This window comes from Helianthus annuus, chromosome 7 (assembly GCF_002127325.2).
Source record: "Helianthus annuus cultivar XRQ/B chromosome 7, HanXRQr2.0-SUNRISE, whole genome shotgun sequence".
Lineage (NCBI taxonomy): Eukaryota > Viridiplantae > Streptophyta > Magnoliopsida > Asterales > Asteraceae > Helianthus > Helianthus annuus.
The window spans coordinates 145,165,867-145,185,697 of NC_035439.2; the positions used below are offsets into that span (position 1 = coordinate 145,165,867).

At 38.6% G+C, this 19,831-nt stretch overlaps 2 protein-coding genes across 2 annotated transcripts; both read right to left on the reverse strand.

Moving 5' to 3' along the window:
- Positions 1–3,857: 3,857 nt before the first annotated feature.
- LOC118480500 (pentatricopeptide repeat-containing protein At3g22470, mitochondrial-like) lies at positions 3,858–5,947 on the reverse strand. Its single transcript, XM_035975402.1, has one exon. It carries the CDS (start codon positions 5,684–5,686, stop codon positions 3,920–3,922), a length of 1,767 nt encoding a protein of 588 aa, XP_035831295.1. The 5' UTR covers positions 5,687–5,947; the 3' UTR covers positions 3,858–3,919.
- A 2,072-nt stretch (positions 5,948–8,019) lies between these two features.
- LOC110867167 (pentatricopeptide repeat-containing protein At3g22470, mitochondrial-like) lies at positions 8,020–9,810 on the reverse strand. Its single transcript, XM_022116298.2, has one exon. It carries the CDS (start codon positions 9,769–9,771, stop codon positions 8,020–8,022), a length of 1,752 nt encoding a protein of 583 aa, XP_021971990.2. The 5' UTR covers positions 9,772–9,810.
- Positions 9,811–19,831: the final 10,021 nt, after the last annotated feature.

Below are 19,831 nucleotides of genomic sequence, written 5' to 3' on the forward strand. Positions count from 1 at the left end.
TTCTCTCTTCACCCTTCATCATGGCAGCGACACCGCTTTCTTACTTCTTTACGTTGACGACATTCTCTTGGTCACATCATCCGACCTACTTCGTCATCGTTTAATGTCCAGCCTTGCCCATGAATTTGCAATGAAAGATTTGGGCCCCCTCAGCTATTTTTTGGGGATCTTTGTTACCAGAACAGCCGACTCCATGTTTCTTTCTCAACAATCATATTGCTGCTGACATCATTGCCCGAGCTGGAATGCAATCTTGTAATCCGGTAGCCACGCCAGTCGACACAAGTTCGAAGCTCAGTGCTACATCTAGCAAACCATTACACGACCCCACACTTTATCGCAGTCTTGCTGGGGCTCTTCAGTATCTCACGTTCACTCGTCCGGATATCACCTATGCCGTGCAACAAATTTGCATGCACATGCACGCTCCTCGCATTGACCATTGGAATGCTCTTAAAAGGATCATCAGGTATGTAAAGGGGTCTGCAACTCTCGGCTTGATGCTTACAGGTTCGTCGTCTCCGTCATTAGTTTCTTATACAGACGCCGATTGGGCCGGCTGTCCCGACACACGCCGTTCAACCAGCGGCTATTGTATTTACTTCGGCGACAACCTCATCTCTTGGTCTTCCAAACGACAGTCCACAATATCTCGCTCAAGCGTGGAGGCCGAATATCGTGGCGTGGCAAACGTAGTCGCTGAAATTTGCTGGTTACGAAACTTACTTCTTGAGCTTCAGTTGCCATTATCCCGTGCTACTCTCGTTTACTGTGATAATGTTAGCGCCATATATTTGTCAGGTAACCCGGTTCAACACCAACGAACCAAACATATAGAGCTCGATATACACTTTGTTCGTGAACAAGTTCAGCGGGGTCAAGTACGTGTTCTTCATGTTCCTTCTCGGTACCAAATAGCGGACATCTTTACAAAAGGGTTACCTCACATCCTGTTCGAGGATTTCAGATCCAGTCTCAGCATACGGTCTCCTCCCGCTTCGACTGCGGGGGTATAATAGCATATATATTTAGCAATGATTATATGTATCAATCTGTTATGATTCGTTCCAAAAATAGTGAACAACATTGTATTATTTATAGTTGTGATTATCAATAGAGAAGGCAAGGAGCCTATTCTTTCATTTACTTTTTATACAATTGTATTCCTACCTTTGTTTAGCAACTTCTAATTAGGTAAGTGCTAAACCAGTAACAGAGAGATCTGGATGCTTAATCGTCCAGGTCGGTTTTCATAATGTTAAATAATATATCCACCTAATAATATCTAGGCACACAATCATTAAACGGTGAAAATAAAGTGTGTCTATGTGGTGTCACGTAGCTAGAGGTGCACAAAACCGAGTTTTTTTTAATACCTGAGTTCAGGTACATACCCGGGTACAGGTATGACCGGGTTTAGAATTTTCGGGGATTGCCAATACCCGGGTCGGGTCCGGGTATTGGCCAGGAAATCCATACCCTGTGTACTCGGATTCAGGTATGAAACAACCCCCATAGGGTATTCAAAAAACCTGATCCGGATATTCAGGTGCACTGAAAAGAAACAAAAGACGTGCAGCGAACTATTGTACGAGTTTGTAAGTGATTTTTTTTGTAGCTTTTTGTTATTTGACGTCATAAACAGCATCCACTCCCCAATGGCTCTATCAAGATATCCATTATGAGTTTGGCCCCCAACAACTCTATTACCATTAAAAACGATCATAAAAGGCTTCTATGAACACAACATGCAATCCAATGGTCATACCCGGTTTCGGGTTTTTTAAACTTGATGCGGGTATTATGTAAAACCCGGGTACGGGTATTTCGAAAACTCGGGTATACTGAAAACCCGAGTATGAAAGGGGTACAAAAAAACCCAGTTACGGGTTCGGGTTCTGCTAAGGATATGCATACCCAGTCCCTACCCGTCGGTAGGGTCGGGTTCGAGTATAAAAACGAGGTTTCTAAAATACTCAGGTCTGGGTTTTTTTCCGGGTTCAGGTTTTTGTGCACCTCTACACGTAGCGACATTTCTTTTCATGACAAAGCCCCACATAAAACATAGCCTTAGAAAATATAACATCACTAATGTTAAAGACCCCTAAAAATTTAATAAATAGTGTTTAACTGGTAATTGGAAAGTCTATTTCTAATCATACCTTTAGACCATCTGTAAATGTCAACACCTAGGGGCGTAGAATGATCCTAGTCGGCACGCACGTAGCTCCACTTTTGCAGGTTTTGTACTTGAACACCGCGCTGATGGGCATGGAGGGGGCATGGTTCTAACCACGCATGAATGGGCGGAGGGGAAGGTGTGGCATGGATATGGCAACTTTGTGCCGAGGTGACTTCAGCTGTCAGTGGAGTCTCTGAGAATTCACATACCCTGTTCGAGCTTGAAAAAAATGTGTCCTTCCGTAATATTTTATTATTATTTAAAAAAAATCAAATTAGTATTGGGCTCAATAAACCTAATGTCAAGTGGACTAAATTCTAAACCATAAAAATGATTTGTAAATGGGCCTATATTGGAATTGGTATGTGTTTACTAGGGGTGTTCAAAAAACTTGTGGCTCGCAGCTCGCTCGAAACTCGCTCGAAAAAAGTTCGAAAAAAGCTCGGCTCGAAATTGGCTCGGTTGTAAACGAGCCAGGTCGGCTCGGCTCGGTTTGTAAACGAGCCGAGCTCGAGCTTGGCCTGGCTCGGCTTGTGAGCTCGTGAGCCGGCTCGATAAGGTTTACATCCTTCATTTTTTTGTCCCACATCGCTCAGAAGACAAAAACTAAGGAAGTATTTCCCATATAAAAGAAGATAAAGAAAATGTACAAAGTGAGTTAACTATTTATACTTGCATATTTAGCTACTTGGTTAAATTAAATTGCATATATGGCCCTTAGTATATAAAAATATTCATTTTTAGGGCTTTTTATTTAGTAAATTTTGCGGTTTTTTGTTAGTTCGAGCTAGATCGAGCCGAGCCGAGCTAGCTCGAATTTTAATCGAGTCGAGCTCGAGCTCGAGCCTCAAATCCCAGCTCGATTTGAATTTCGAGCTCGAGTCGAGCCAACTCGAATTCAGTTCGAGCCGAGCTCGAGCTGGGTCGAGCTCGGCTCGACTCAGCTCGTTTACAGCCCTAGTGTTTACTATTTAAAAAAAAAAAGTAACATATATATATCGAATTTTTTTAAAAATCAGGTGCCCCTCAAAATCACAGGCCTTGTGCGGAGGTCCTCTCCGCACACCATCAAAGCTGCCACTATCATCTGTGATGGTGGTTACCCCCTGAAAGTGAACCACTACACATGGTCTTACGGCATAAAAATTTGTATCAAATAAAAATTATGGAAAAACACATGAAACACTAAAAAATTGCTTCGCATCCAAATATATGTTGTGCCACCATGCACAATATATTTTTTTTTAACTTTAAACATCTAAAATATTTGTAATAAAATTCTTTCAAGGCTCACACCCCCAGCATCATAGCTGAGTAGCTCTCACGAGGCCATGGCTGCCCTACAGGGTGCTTGACTCGTTCTCCTCGACACGCGAGATTACTGTTGCATGGGGGTTGATGAGGGTGTGTGAGGAGGGCCACCACACAGGGCCCGTGATTTTGAGGGGCACGTGTTTTTTTTTTTTTTTTTTTTTTGAAAAAAAATCTGATATAGGCCCATTTACAAAACAATTTTTATGGTTTAGAAGTTAGCCCATGCGGCAAGTAACAAGTACATGGTCCGATGTCTCGCCCGCACCTCAACAAACCGGACGTTCCAAATATTTAAAATGTATGCAGATGTTATCTAACACACTAATTTTCATAGAAGAATATTGCACGACAATTGCACATATTATCCTGCATAATAATAGAATTTTATTATTATCTTGAAACCATCAAAAAACAAGACAAACGTCAACACGGAGATGTTATATTAGGTATTCCCCCATCTTTTCTTTCTACACTTGTTAGCTTTAGAACAATTGTTCGCAAACGAGAATCTTTTCCTACATTTGGGATCCGGACTAGTAAATTCTCAAAAGTAGCATGATCAGGCATAAAACCTCGGTTTATCATCTCTTCAAGAAATATCTCAGCCTCTCCACACTCGTTTTTCTTCAGTAACTCTCGAACAATAATATTGTATGTGAAGCTATCAGGCAAACAACCACTCTCTTCCATCTTCCTGAGCAATTCTTTACCTTTAACCAATAACCCTTCTTCGCAATGAACACGTATTACTGCGTTATAGGTCCTAACATTTGGTTTCAATCCTCTTGATACAAGTTCATCATACAGATCCAAAGCTAAGTTAGGCTTCCCGGATTTGTTACAACCATTAATCAATATATTATACAACCCTATATCTTTCATCAATTCATTGCTTCCCAGAGAACGGAAGAGAGCCAATGCATCAGTTGTCTGGGAGTTTTTGCACATTCCATGGAACAAGATACCGTAAGTCCATACAGTTGGAGTGTGGCCCTTTGCTTGCATCTCGTTAAAGAGTTCTTTAGCCGCTGCAGGATTCCCTGAATCATACAAACCTTGTAACATGCTACTGTAAGTAACAACGTCAGGAATCAAACCCTTGTCTTGGATTTCCTGAAAGAGACGCATAGCCTTGTCGATTCTCTTCTTCTTACAGAATCCATCTATGAGGCTGCTATATGTGATGATGTCGGGCACAATATCCCTTTCCATCATGCGCTCTATTACTTTCTCTGCGTCATCTACTTCACCGCGTAAACAGTATCCATCGACTAATGCATTATAAGTGATTACATCTGGATATAGTCCTCTTCGTACCATTGCTTGTATAGCAAGCTCTGCATCTTTTACCGATCCTTTCTTGCAAAAAGAATCCACCAAGATATTAAACGTATACGCTCCTGGAGATACCCCTTCCTCCTCCATATCTATCAACATTCTTGCAGCTTCTGTCTCTCGACCAAAGTTACAAAGACCCTGAATCAAAGAGTTGTAAGTGATATCGTCAGCAGTGACACCCTTTTCAGTCATCTTGGCAAACAGCTCTAGTTCATGATCAACCATTTTGTCTTTGCAAAGGCTGTCAATGACTGCATTGTACTGTTCCACACAAGGTTTACATTTACAAGAGACGGATTCCATGAATCTAAGTAGTTCAAGGGCCTTGCTAGTGTGACCAACTTTACATAGCCCGTTAATAACGGTTCCATACATAACTTGATCCGGATCACAAAGTTTCTCTCTAAGCAGTTTCTTGAACAACTCAACAGCATCAAAAACCCGATCAGCAAGAACAAGCCCATTAATGAGAGTGCTATAGGTGGCCAAACTGGGTGAATAACCTTGCTTGAAAAGGGTTGCTAGTAAGGCAAAACCATAAGCAACTTGATTCAGGCGACAATAACAGTTAATGGATATGTTCATTGTAGGGATACTAACAGGAACACCCGTCAGTCTCATTTGCTTAAAGAGTGAAAGAGCAGTGGAATAATGTTTCATCTTTACAATGCCAGTAATGAGCTTATTAAATTGGATGATGTTAGGTGGAGGTTGTCTTTGAAGCATTTCATCAAACAGTTGGAGTGCATCATCGACCTTGGAAGCATTTTTGAGATGCAAAATTTTTTGATTGAAATGAGAGGTTGAAGCAGTGGAGTAGTAATTACGAAGTCGAATTCTTGTGCATTTCATCGAATTTACTTTCAATTTATTCAACAGTACATTCGAATGTTTGGCTTGGCTTCACAATGAAAGACGAAATAATTAAATATTTAAAAGGGAGATGTTTTCATCTCATAACAGAGAATGATTGAGGGATCCTAATTTTACACTAACGGAACGGGGTGGTCATTGGTGATATAATTCTATCACTCTCAATATCCAATCAACTCGCCATATCATCACCCAATATTCTATCACTAGTGAGATTTACCGAGTATGATGATGATGATACATATGGGTATGAGTGGGGGTGCCACCCCAGCTCTTTGGGCGCACACCCTCACCCCCGGGGGGCAGAGGTGTGGCTGGGGCATGAGGGCACTGGTGTGAGTGTGGTCACGGCGAATAAGGCGAAGATTTCAAATGCTTTTTTAACCGGTTAAAATATAACATATTAATTCACTTTTTTTTAATTCACAATACACCATTAAACCCCTTTCATGAAGTGAGTATGGATACTTTTCATGCTTACGTGCCTTTGATGTGTCGCTTACTTTTTATTCACATTCACACACCATAACGTATGGCATTAGGTGAAATTCTATACCTAGCATTGCATTAGCCTAGACCGGCCTTATATTAAAACATATGCACACGTAGACCTGGCAAACGGATTGGGTCGGGTCAAAGAATTTACTTGCCGGTGTAATTGATTGCCAACATGCGCTACATGTCAAAGAATTGTAACTAATGTATTCTATGTAATAATCTCGGATAGTTTAACATGTCAAAGAATTGCTAACTAATGTATTCTATGTAATAATCTTGAATAGTTTAACAAATTTTAGAGATGGAAACATACTGATACATAAAGGACAATTTTTTGGTCAAATTTGTAGGAAATGGGTCACAATTATAATAAAAATATATAAATAAATATAAAATTGTAAAGATACTCTCTTTACATATTATTTGGGAAATTGTAGTACCCGTACCGTGTACAAATCCATACAAAATTAAATATGAAATACAACATATTTAAATAATTCGATTCAAATCGTTGTCTTTGACAAGAGCTTGAGAAGCGTCTTCTTGTATAATTTCTGCCACGAGAACTTGAACCGCGTCTCCTTGTGAGATCCTTCTTGGCTGCAAAGATGAACAAACTGATGTTGACGGTTGTGGCTGAGGCACGTGTTCAACACGCTTCCCTTAAAACAGATTTCGCGCCTCTACTAAAGACGACGCGTCTGTCTCCCAGGGTACAACAGCCGAAGCAGTTTGTACTGCCGGAGAAGGCCACGCGCCCGAGGTTACACCGGATAAAAACATAGTGTTAGACCTTTTGGAAATTAAGAATAGAATTGTAGTTGAATCATGTAGAGAAACTTATCTCTATATATTCCCAACATATGGGTCAAGTATTTCTTCTTCAAGAACTCTTCATGCATAACTTTATGTCTTCTACTTGTATTCTTCCTCTTGTAGTTTTATATATATCAACTTCTCAAGTTAGGCACATAGCCTACTTTTAATACAAAAGACATGGGTAGAGATAACTCTCACTTAATTAGAGATTTATTAGAGACATAAACTCTAATAAAAACTAATAAGTTGACATAAAAACTCTACTTAAGAGTTTATGTTACATATGAAGAGTCTACTACTTAATTAGAGATTTATTAGAGACATAAACTCTAATAAACACTAATAAATTGACATAAATCTCTACTTGAGAGTTTATGTTTCATATGAATAATCTAGTAAATAATTATAATTTTATTAAATTATAATCTCACTAAATTAATATCCATTCATAATATCTAAATTTCCAACAATCCCCCACATGAATGGAGATTGATCAAAACACATAAAGTTTCCAATGGAACCTCGACAGTTGAGTATTGCCGGATAAGTAGGTGTCCCTTTGAACTTTCCGTTGTGAAGCATACTTAGCCTCCTAGCGGTTTGTAGACACGATGTCCTTGAACAAACCCCCATTTGTGTAGGCGACAATACACTTCACACAATACTCTCCTTAGCCGGGTCATCCCCTCATAGTCGTGTCCAATAATGGTCGTGGAACACTTTCCTGGTTCTGCGAGAGCTCTAGGAATTGTGCCCCCAATTCCATTCGAAGTGACCCCACTTCTCTCTAACATAGGTGATTCTCCTTAAATCATTAAAAGCAGCGTCGTTATCATGATTACGCAAAATCATTTACCACATAATATGCTTAACCTCACAATTTGTCACTAAAGTTTATAGGAATGAACTAGTTATGCCATATTGGTAATGTTACCAAATGATCCATATTGGTAATGTTACCAAATGATCCGTAAGGCCACATTGACGGGCTATTTCTAACAAGGTATTCCCCCATCTTTTCTTTCTACACTTGTTAGCTTTAGAACAATAGTTCGCAAACGAGAATCTTTTCCTACATTTGGGATCCGGACTAGTAAATTCTCAAAAGTAGCATGATCAGGCATAAAACCTCGGTTTATCATCTCTTCAAGAAATATCTCAGCCTCTCCACACTCGTTTTTCTTCAGTAACTCTCGAACAATAATATTGTATGTGAAGCTATCAGGCAAACAACCACTCTCTTCCATCTTCCTGAGCAATTCTTTACCTTTAACCAATAACCCTTCTTCGCAATAAACACGTATTACTGCGTTATAGGTCCTAACATTTGGTTTCAATCCTCTTGATACAAGTTCATCATACAGATCCAAAGCTAAGTTAGGCTTCCCGGATTTGTTACAACCATTAATCAATATATTATACAACCCTATATCTTTCATCAATTCATTGCTTCCCAGCGAACGGAAGAGAGCCAATGCATCAGTTGTCTGGGAGTTTTTGCACATTCCATGGAACAAGATACCGTAAGTCCATACAGTTGGAGTGTGGCCCTTTGCTTGCATCTCGTTAAAGAGTTCTTTAGCCGCTGCAGGATTCCCTGAATCATACAAACCTTGTAACATGCTACTGTAAGTAACAACGTCAGGAATCAAACCCTTGTCTTGGATTTCCTGAAAGAGACGCATAGCCTTGTCGATTCTCTTCTTCTTACAGAATCCATCTATGAGGCTGCTATATGTGATGATGTCGGGCACAATATCCCTTTCCATCATGCGCTCTATTACTTTCTCTGCGTCATCTACTTCACCGCGTAAACAGTATCCATCGACTAATGCATTATAAGTGATTACATCTGGATATAGTCCTCTTCGTACCATTGCTTGTATAGCAAGCTCTGCATCTTTTACCGATCCTTTCTTGCAAAAAGAATCCACCAAGATATTAAACGTATACGCTCCTGGAGATACCCCTTCCTCCTCCATATCTATCAACATTCTTGCAGCTTCTGTCTCTCGACCAAAGTTACAAAGACCCTGAATCAAAGAGTTGTAAGTGATATCGTCAGCAGTGACACCCTTTTCAGTCATCTTGGCAAACAGCTCTAGTGCATGATCAACCATTTTGTCTTTGCAAAGGCTGTCAATGACTGCATTGTACTGTTCCACACAAGGTTTACATTTACAAGAGACGGATTCCATGAATCTAAGTAGTTCAAGGGCCTTGCTAGTGTGACCAACTTTACATAGCCCGTTAATAACGGTTCCATACATAACTTGATCCGGATCACAAAGTTTCTCTCTAAGCAGTTTCTTGAACAACTCAACAGCATCAAAAACCCGATCAGCAAGAACAAGCCCATTAATGAGAGTGCTATAGGTGGCCAAACTGGGTGAATAACCTTGCTTGAAAAGGGTTGCTAGTAAGGCAAAACCATAAGCAACTTGATTCAGGCGACAATAACAGTTAATGGATATGTTCATTGTAGGGATACTAACAGGAACACCCGTCAGTCTCATTTGCTTAAAGAGTGAAAGAGCAGTGGAATAATGTTTCATCTTTACAATGCCAGTAATGAGCTTATTAAATTCAATGATGTTAGGTGGAGGTTGTCTTTGAAGCATTTCATCAAACAGTTGGAGTGCATCATCGACCTTGGAAGCATTTTTGAGATGCAAAATTTTTTGATTGAAATGAGAGGTTGAAGCAGTGGAGTAGTAATTACGAAGTCGAATTCTTGTGCATTTCATCGAATTTACTTTCAATTTATTCAACAATACAATCGAATGTTTGGCTTGGCTTCACAATGAAAGACGAAATAATTAAATATTTAAAAGGGAGATGTTTTCATCTCATAACAGAGAATGATTGAGGAATCCTAATTTTACACTAACGGAACGGGGTGGTCACTGGTGATATAATTCTATCACTCTCAATATCCAATCAACTCGCCATATCATCACCCAATATTCTATCACTAGTGAGATTTACCGAGTATGATGATGATGATACATATGGGTATGAGTGGGGGTGCCACCCCAGCTCTTTGGGCGCACACCCTCACCCCCGGGGGCCAGAGGTGTGACTGGGGCATGAGGGCACTGGTGTGAGTGTGGTCACGGCGAATAAGGCGAAGATTTCAAATGCTTTTTTAACCGGTTAAAATATAACATATTAATTCACTTTTTTTAATTCATAATACACCATTAAACCCCTTTCATGAAGTGAGTATGGATACTTTTCATGCTTACGTGCCTTTGATGTGTCGCTTACTTTTCATTCACATTCACACACCATAACGTATGGCATTAGGTGAAATTCTATACCTAGCATTGCATTAGCCTAGACCGGCCTTATATTAAAACATATGCACACGTAGACCTGGCAAACGGGTTGGGTCGGGTCAAAGAATTTACTTGCCGGTGTAATTGATTGCCAACATGCGCTACATGTCAAAGAATTGTAACTAATGTATTCTATGTAATAATCTCGGATAGTTTAACATGTCAAAGAATTGCTAACTAATGTATTCTATGTAATAATCTTGAATAGTTTAACAAATTTTAGAGATGGAAACATACTGATACATAAAGGACAATTTTTTGGTCAAATTTTGGTGCAAAAATGTTGAAGGACAATTTTTTGGTCAAATTTTGGTGCAAAAATGTTGTGTTTTTGCATTTGCATTTGTCTGAATGTATTTGTATTGATAATTATACTTAGAATAAATAAATTTACAAAGTGCTTTATATAGATGATAATCTATTTACAATGTCATTTTTTTTAAACTTACAAAGTGCGTTATATAGATGATAATCTATTTACGATGTCATTTTTTTAAACAATATCTATATTTTTTTTCTAGGATAACTACACCACAATTTGCATATGTAGGATTTGAACTTTCAACCTTCTGATTGTAGAGTACACCACTTACCACCAGGATGGATAATATCATTATATGTTATTATAAAATTGAAAGTTGAGGAGTCACATATGTAAGAAAAAATGAATAGTAAAAAAGTCTCACAAACCATTTTTACTAAATAAAGGATGGATAATATTGTTGAGTTTTTTCCCAAACTAGTGTAGATACAAGAAATATTTACCAATTTGTGTACTTTGAAAAATATTTACCTATTTGGGTACTTTGCAGATTTTTTTTGAATATTTGCAGAATTTTTTATTTTTTACAAAAAATAATTACTCATATTTTTGCTCATTCTAATTCTGTGAGTAATCTAATTTAACTTTGGGTAGAAAAATAAAAAGAAATGTATAAATTAGGTAAAAAAATGAAAGAGATATAGAAAAGTACCCAAATAGGTAAATATTTTTCAAAGTACCCAAATAGAGTGCAGCGTGTGGTCCATAGCAACTTTTCGACCCCTCAGGGGCGGGGCTTTGTTTTTAGTAGATTGGGTTTTTCTATTCAGAAAGGGATGACGGCGCAGTTTGTTGCTCGTCTACCTGCTATACTTATATAATTTGCCCTGATGTTTGGAATGGAATAAAAATTGTTATTATTGAAAAAAAAAAAAACAAAAAAGTACCCAAATAGGTAAATATTTTTTGTATCTACACTAGTTTGGGAAAAAACTCTATATTATTATTTTAACATATTCTTCCAACAAAAACAGGTGGGTCAACGACCCCCGAACCCCTATACTTCCATCGAATCATTTTATTCCTAATATACTCCTCTCGTTACACCGACGCCTATTTCTTGATTACGACTCTTAATCATTATGCGGTAAGTTCCAGGCAATAGAGAAGTAAAATGTAATTAACGTTAGTTAATATACGTTTATCTAAAGATAAAAAGAAAACACACGAAAGACATGTGTCAAATAGATCAAAGAAGAACTATGGCATGGTTATCTAACAATTTGATTCCTAGTGAGTAGGGAGATCTGATGACTTGTAATCATTTGACAATTTTTATTATAAAACTACAATGAGGGTAACAAGGAGTGAATAAGGACATCTTTTATTATAAAAATTCACGACATATATAAAACTATAAACCTATTAACAAAAATTAAATAACTTATTTAAGAAAAATTAAATTAGATATATATATATATATATATATATATATATATAACTAAATATGTCACACCCCCAAAATACCACATGCGAAAACCACCACGAGGCGTGTAACGTATCAGGATCTAGCCACTAATCACATTGAACTAACAGTAATATAATAAATTCGAATTCCCATTCAACGTGAAAAGTGTAACTTAAAACATCTAGTTAAAACAATAAACGTTCAGCGGAAGCATTTGAAATAGTTTCTACATATTTGAAAACCACTTGTTCGCAAAACATAACATAACATCAAATATGTTAACAAGGACTCGACCCATGACATCCACAACTCCTCCGATTGCAAGCTCCATTTCATGAAATCATCTAACGACCTGCAAGCATGCAGAAAAAGTGTATCAGCATAAAGCTGGCGAGTTCACAGTTTTGTTTAACGAAAAATCATATTAAGTGTTTCAGTTAAAGACATGTCAATAAGACAATAACACCCCTGAAAACTGTTCCAGAATCGTTCCAGCAACACCCCTAATTTCTGCAATCCAGTGAAACGAGAGGCAATCGAAACAGGTGGTTGGGCCGACAGTAGCGGCGGCGGAGGAGGTGGTTGGGGCGACAGCAGCGGCATGGCGGTTGTTGTAGCGGCCACCTGCGGTGGGGTATCTAAGGTGAGTGAATTGGTGGTTTGCACTGCGTTTGGGTGGTGGTTGTGAAGGTCAGCAGTGGAAGATAAGGTGTTGGGGTGTCGGAGGTTAGTTAGGATTTCGAGGTGGGGGTTGGTTAGCGACGGGGATGTGTTTGCAGCGTTGGGTTAGGGTTTCAGCGGTAGTGATAGTGGGTTGTGGTAGGTGAGGTGGTGATGGTGTGTTGTGGTGGGTGTCTTGGTCGGTAGATGATTCCGACAATACCTTCGTCATCCTGGGCCAAACGCACTGGTTTTCGCCCTAGGTTTTCCGGTGAGACCAATGCTAGTGATTCCGGTCAAATTAACCAGTCAACGGTAGTGCTCCGGTGGCGGTTAATTTGGATTAGGATGAGTCTGCGAAGAAGAAGAAGAAGGAGTCTGAGAGTGGTGCTGGTTGATTGTCGGCTAAGCCGGTGGCTAAAAATGGTGCCGCTGAGACGGCGGCAGGTGGTGGTGCTGGTGCGAGAGGGTGGTGGCAGGTGGTGGTGGGGGTGGTGGTGGTGGTGCGAGAGGGGTGTGACAGGTGGCGGTGCTTGTGGCGGTAGAGAGGAGAGAGGGAAAGAGAGAAAGAGAGAGGAGGGACAGAGTAATGGGAGAGAGGGGTTAATTAATTAATTTATATATATATATATATATAGAGAGAGAGAGAGAGAGAGAGTAGGGTTCGCACGGAAAGTGTGTTTTTCCTAGAAAGTCTAGGAAGCGATCTGGTCCATCCGATTGGTGTGTTTAAGGGTTGAGATTAAATCAATGGCAATCTTGTAATATTTGAGTTTAATTAATTGATTGTTTTAAATGAGTAGGGGCAATTTTGTCAATCGCCGTGTTTTAAATCAATTAGATAACCGCCAGTTCCTAATTTCAAGCGATTTTCCCTCTCTCTCTCTCCAAACCTATCTTGGAAACCCCAATCCCTACCAAAAATAACTACAATCATGGAAGAAGATAACTTTAGAAACGATGGAGAGCACCGGATCAAATTAAAACACTTCTCCATCTCCACCATCTCCGAGTTCATCATCACCATTCAAATAGTGTTCTTATCATCTCCGTTTTCTTGACGATGTGTTTTAACAGCAAGCAAATTAATACAGTTGTGTTTTAGTAGCAAGCAGATTCATACAGTTGTGGTTTAGCATTCATATTCATACATATGTGTTTTAACAGCAAGCATATTCATACAGTTGTGTTTTAGCATTCAGATTCATACAGATGTGTTTTAACAGCAAACAGATTCATACAGATGTGTTTTAACAGCAAGCAGATTCATACAAATGTGTTTTAACAGCAAGCAGATTCATACAGATGTGTTTTAACATCCAGATTCATACAAATGCGTTTTAACAGCAAGCAGATTCATACAGTTGTGTTTTAACAGCAAGCAGATTCATACAGATGTGTTTTAACATCCAGATACATACAGATTCATACAGATGTGTTTTAACAGCAAGCAGATTCATACAGATGTGTTTTAACAGCAAGCAGATTCATACAGATGTGTTTTAACATCCAGATTCATACAGATGTGTTTTAACAGCAAGCATATTCATACAGCTGTGTTTTAGCATTCAGATTCATACAGTTGTGTTTTAACAGCAAACAGATTCATACAGTTGTGTTTTAACAGCAAACAGATTCATACACTTGTGTTTTAGCATTCAGATTCATACAGTTGTTTTTAACAGCAATCAGATTCATACCCTGTGTTTTACCATCTTTATATTGTGGGATCTATAAAAAATGACTTTGCCCTGTAAACTGTTAAAACACAGCACCAAGAACATGCTGATAAATTCCAGTAATCTTCTGAACAATGGAATATGCGATGTAACGTGACATAGAATTTTAGTTAATGAACACATTGACTTCCAGATTTGAATTCGAAAATAATAAAAATTCCGAAAATCATGGAATTTTAGTTAATGAAGATACATTCCAAAAATAAAATTAAAATGTGAAATTACATGATAGCCCTTCTACTTAAAATCCCTCAATGACACATGTCCAATTCTTATTCCTTCCTAGACTTTCTAGGAACAATAGACTTTCCACCCAACTCCTACTCTATATATATATATTAATGCTTAAATGAAAATTTTGCCGTTGAGTAAAATGACAAAATAGCAGGGTTTTTTTTTTTGAGAAATCTGAGTTGATTTTGCTTTTAAACCAAAATGACAACGAAAGTGAAACCACAGGGACCCAGTTGCAAAAACTTTGAGATTTGAACTAAAGTGGCAAAAGTGGCCAAACCTCAGGGACCAAAATGGTCGTTTACTCTTTAAATATTTTTAGAGTAAAGTACACTTTTAGTCCTTGAGGCTTACACCCGCTCTCAGATTCGGTCCCTATTAAAAATCAACACTCCAATACCTGACGTATTCAAGTGCTCACAATTAAAACCCTGGCACTAACTTCTATCAGTTGACTGTTTACTTATTTAACGGTGTGAAGGGCAATATGGTTATTTCGCCCAAAGTTGATTCCTTTCACTCATTTTTAATCTTTCATTTTCCTTTAGAAGCTACAATACACTCCCTCTCTCTCCCAAAGTCTTCCCGACACCCACCACGACTCCAGTAACTCCACATTCTCTGGCAATCCATGTCTGGATCCAATATCGGGTTGTGCTGCGGACGGGAAGAGGATTCAGGATTGAACTCTGTTTTAGCCGTGGAGCATGAAGACGGGGGCTAGCATAGGTGTACATAGGATGCCTAACTATTAGCTTAGGTATAACAGTGTAAAAGGGTTATTTTGGCCACTGATCATTTTTTGGGTTTTTGAAGTTAATGATCAGGATTACCCTTGTATTGTTATCTAATATCGGATATTAAACTATTGTGTATGAATGGTGGTCTTTAAACTGTGTTTTGTTTGAAGTTATTAAACTAATTTTAGGATCAAATGTCTCTGCCTTTGACTGTTACTGCATTGTCTTAAATGTTGATATCTAGGTGTTAAGGATCAATTGTAGCTTAGGGTCAAATGACACATTAGGATCAACTAAAGCTTAGGATCAAATGATAGATGCACCAGTGCACGTTAGGATCAATTCGCAGATGCACTGCTTCACATTAAGGATCACTACTACTGCACATTAAGTATCAATTCACAGCTACACTACTGCACATTAGGATCAACTAAAGCTTAGAGTCAAATGACATTGTGTTCACTTTTTAAGTTGCTGGTAGTGTTTGTTTGATGTGCTTAGGATGTTTGCTGCACATAAGGCTTTGGCAGGTTAATAGGATAATTTAAATTGATGTTTGTTTGATAAGGGTGCAGGGAGCATATGACTAATGTGTATTATGTTTTTAATGCACATAATCAGTTGTGTTGTGCATTAGGATGATGTCAATAGCATCTTCATTAGATTACATTCAGTTGAACGCACATAAGCCTTTAAACATGCACACGGGTTGTTTTCTCATTGTATGCACAATTGAACTTACTTATAAGTTTAACACTCATGATAGACTATGTTTTGCACAGTTGAATTTACCAAACTCTGGAACAGGGCTGATAGACTACGAACTGTCAATCACTTGAACAAGGAGCATACATCTTGGTAGGGATAACATGAACTGTTTGACTAGATAAAAAGGTCACAAGTGAAAGTCAAACCCAACCCAACTCCAAAAAGTCAAACCCAGTTCAACTTATAAGCTGCATTCCAATTCTAGTTACATGTGTTGATCTCTTATTGTTGTTGGGTTAGTACCTTGATATTGTTGTTTAATTTTCTGGTTACATGTGGTTTGTTACTAGATTAAGAAAAACATTTGAAAATGGAGGGAAATTAAGAAATCAACCTGTAGGGACTGAAAATGTAAGTAAAGTTTTGGGGGTATTTTAGTCTTTTCATAGAAATACTAATGGTCTGTTAGTGCTAGGGTTTTAATTGTGAGCAATTGAATATGTCAGGAACTAGAGTGTTGATTTTTGTTGAAATAGGGACTGAACCTAAGAGCGGGTGTAAACCTTAGGGACTGAAACCATATTTTACTCATATTTTTATTTGTTACAGAGTTAATGCCATTTATGTCCCTGTTGTTTGTCCACTTTTACCATTTCAGGTCAAATTTCAAAACTGTAACATTTTCCTCCCTAACATTATCAAAATGTGCCATTTCAGTCCAAACAACCAACTCCATTTAAAAAAAAAAAAAAAAAAAAAAAAACTCAGTTAATTAGCTGAGGGATAAAAATGACATTTGATTCTAGATTTTTTGGACTGAAATGGCATGTTTCGATAATGTTAGAAAGGAAAATGGTATAATTTTGAAATCTGACCTAAAATGGCAAAAGTGGACAAACCAGAGGGACGTAAATGACACTTAACTCTTTGTTATTACTTTTTAAGATTTACCTTTTATGCAAATTGTATTCGTATCTTTCTTAGACTATGTGTTAGGATGAGTATGACCGGGTTTAGAATTTCTAGGTAATGTAAATACCCGGGTCAGTCCAAAAAGACCAACTCCATTAAAAAAAAAAATAAAAAAAATAACTCAGTAAGCTGAAGGACGAAAATGACATTTTATTCTAGAATTTTTGGACTGACATGGCACGTTTCGATAAGTTAGGAAGGAAAATGTTACAAATTTGAAATTTGGCCTAAAATGGCAAGAGTGGACAAACCACAGGGACGTAAATGGCACTTAACTCTTTGTTATTACTTTTTAACATTTACTTCTTCTACAAATTGTATTCGTAGCTTTCTTAGACTATGTGTTAGGATGGGTATGACCGGGTTTAGAATTTCTGTCGGGTCGGATCCGGGTATTAACCAGGAAATCCATACCCTCTGTACTCGGGTTCGGGTAGGTTTCGAGTTCGGCTATTAAACAACCCGCATAGGGAATTCAGAATCCAGGTATTCAAAAACCCCGGTGCACTGAAAAGAAACAAAAGACGTGCAGCGAACTGTTGTGCGAGTTTGTAAGTGATTTTTGAAGCTTTATGTTATTTGACTTCATAAACAACATGCACTCCCCAATGGCTTTATCAAGTATTATGTAAACCCGGGTATAGGTATTTCGAAAACCCGGGTATTCTCAAAACCGAGGTATGGAACGGGTAAAAAAACACGGTTACGGGTTCGGGTTCTACGAAGGATATGCAACCTGGTCCCTACCCTACGGGTAGGGTTGGATTCGGGTATAAAAACACGGTTTTTAAAATACCCGGGTTCGGGTTTTTTTTGCACCTACACGTAGTAGGGACATTTTTTTCTCGATAAAGCCCCACATAACACATAACCTTAGAAAAGATAACATGACTAATGTTTAAAAGCCCAAAAAAATAATAAATAGTGTTTAACTGGTATTTGGAAAGTCATTTTCTAAACATACCTTTAGACCATCTGTAAATTTCCAAGCCCAGAGGCGTGGATCGATCCTAGTCAACACACACGTGGCACCACTTTTGCAGGTTTTGTACTTGAACACCGCGTTGGTGGGGCATTGTTCTAACCACACATGAATGGGCGGAGGGGAAGGTGTGGCATGGATATGGCAACTTTGTGCCGAGGTGGCTTCAGCTGTGATGGTGGTCACCTCCAAAAAAAAAAAAAAAAAAAAACCACTACACATAGTATTACGGTAAAAAATTAGATTATGTGTTAGGATGGGTATGACCGGGTTTAGAATATCTGTCTGGTCGGGTCCGGGTATTAGCCAGGAAATCCATACCTTATGTACCCGGGTTCGGGTAGGTTTCGAGTTCGGCTATTAAACAACCCGCGTAGGGAATTCAGAATCCGGGTATTCAAAAACCCCGGTGCACTGAAAAGAAACAAAAGACGTGCAGCGAACTGTTGTGCGAGTTTGTAAGTGATTTTTGTAGCTTTTTGTTATTTGACTTCATAAACAGCACGCACTCCCCAATGGCTCTATCAAGTATTATGTAAACCCGGGTATGGGTATTTCGAAAACCCGGGTATTCTGAAAACCGAGGTATGGAACGGGTAAAAAAACACGGTTACGGGTTCGGGTTCTACGAAGGATATGCATACCTGGTCCCTACCCTACGGTTAGGGTCGGGTATAAAAACACGGTTTTTAAAATACCCGGGTCCGGGTTGTTTTCCGGGTTCGGGTTTTTTGTGCACGTCAACACGTACGGACATTTTTTTTTCTCGACAAAGCCCCACATCACACATAACCTTAGAAAAGATAACATGACTAATGTTTAAAGGCCCCTAAAAATTTAATAAAATAGTGTTTAACTGGTAATTGGAAAGTCATTTTCTAAACGTACCTTTAGACCATCTGTAAATTTCCAAGCCAAGGGCGTGGATCGATCCTAGTCAACACACACGTGGCACCACTTTTGCAGGTTTTGTATTTGAACATGGCGTTGGTGGGGCATGGTTCTAACCACACATGAATGGGCAGAGGGGAAGGTGTGGCATTGATATGGCAACTTTGTGCCGAGGTGGCTTCAGTTGTGATGGTGGTCACCCCCTGGAATGAACCACTACACATAGTCTTACGGCATAAAAATTATGGAAAAAAGCAAGAAACACTAAAAAAATTTGCTTCGCATCCAAATATAAGTTGTGCCACCATACACAATATATTTTTTAACTTTAAACATCTAAAATATTTATAATAAAATCATTTCAAAGAATCAAAGCTCACACCCCAGCATCATAGCTGAGTAGCTCAGAGGGCGCTCGACTCGTTCTCCTCTACATGCGAGATCACTTTTGCCAACCTATGTTGCATGGGCGGTGATGAGGGTGTGCGCACGTGTCCCGTGATTTTGTGGGGCACGCGCACGTGTTTTGTTAAAACGAATCCGATATAGGCCCATTTACAAAACAATTTTTATGGTTTAGAAGTTAGTCTATTGGCATTAGGTTAAGTAAGCCCAATACTTATTTGATTTTAAAAAATAATAATAATGTTAATAATAATAAAAATAATAATAATAAAATATTACAGAATGACACATTTTTTCCAACTCGAAGATGGTACATGAATTCTCAGAGACGCCCTGCTTCTTAGAGTCCATAGGGATATTCAGCCAATAGAAAATGTGTTTCTGTACCTTAACAAACCGGACATT

Bases quoted from the DNA above. Each gene is read 5' to 3' on its own strand.
- LOC110867167 (XM_022116298.2), bottom strand. From the start codon at position 9,771: ATGAAATGCACAAGAATTCGACTTCGTAATTACTACTCCACTGCTTCA.
- LOC118480500 (XM_035975402.1), bottom strand. From the start codon at position 5,686: ATGAAATGCACAAGAATTCGACTTCGTAATTACTACTCCACTGCTTCA.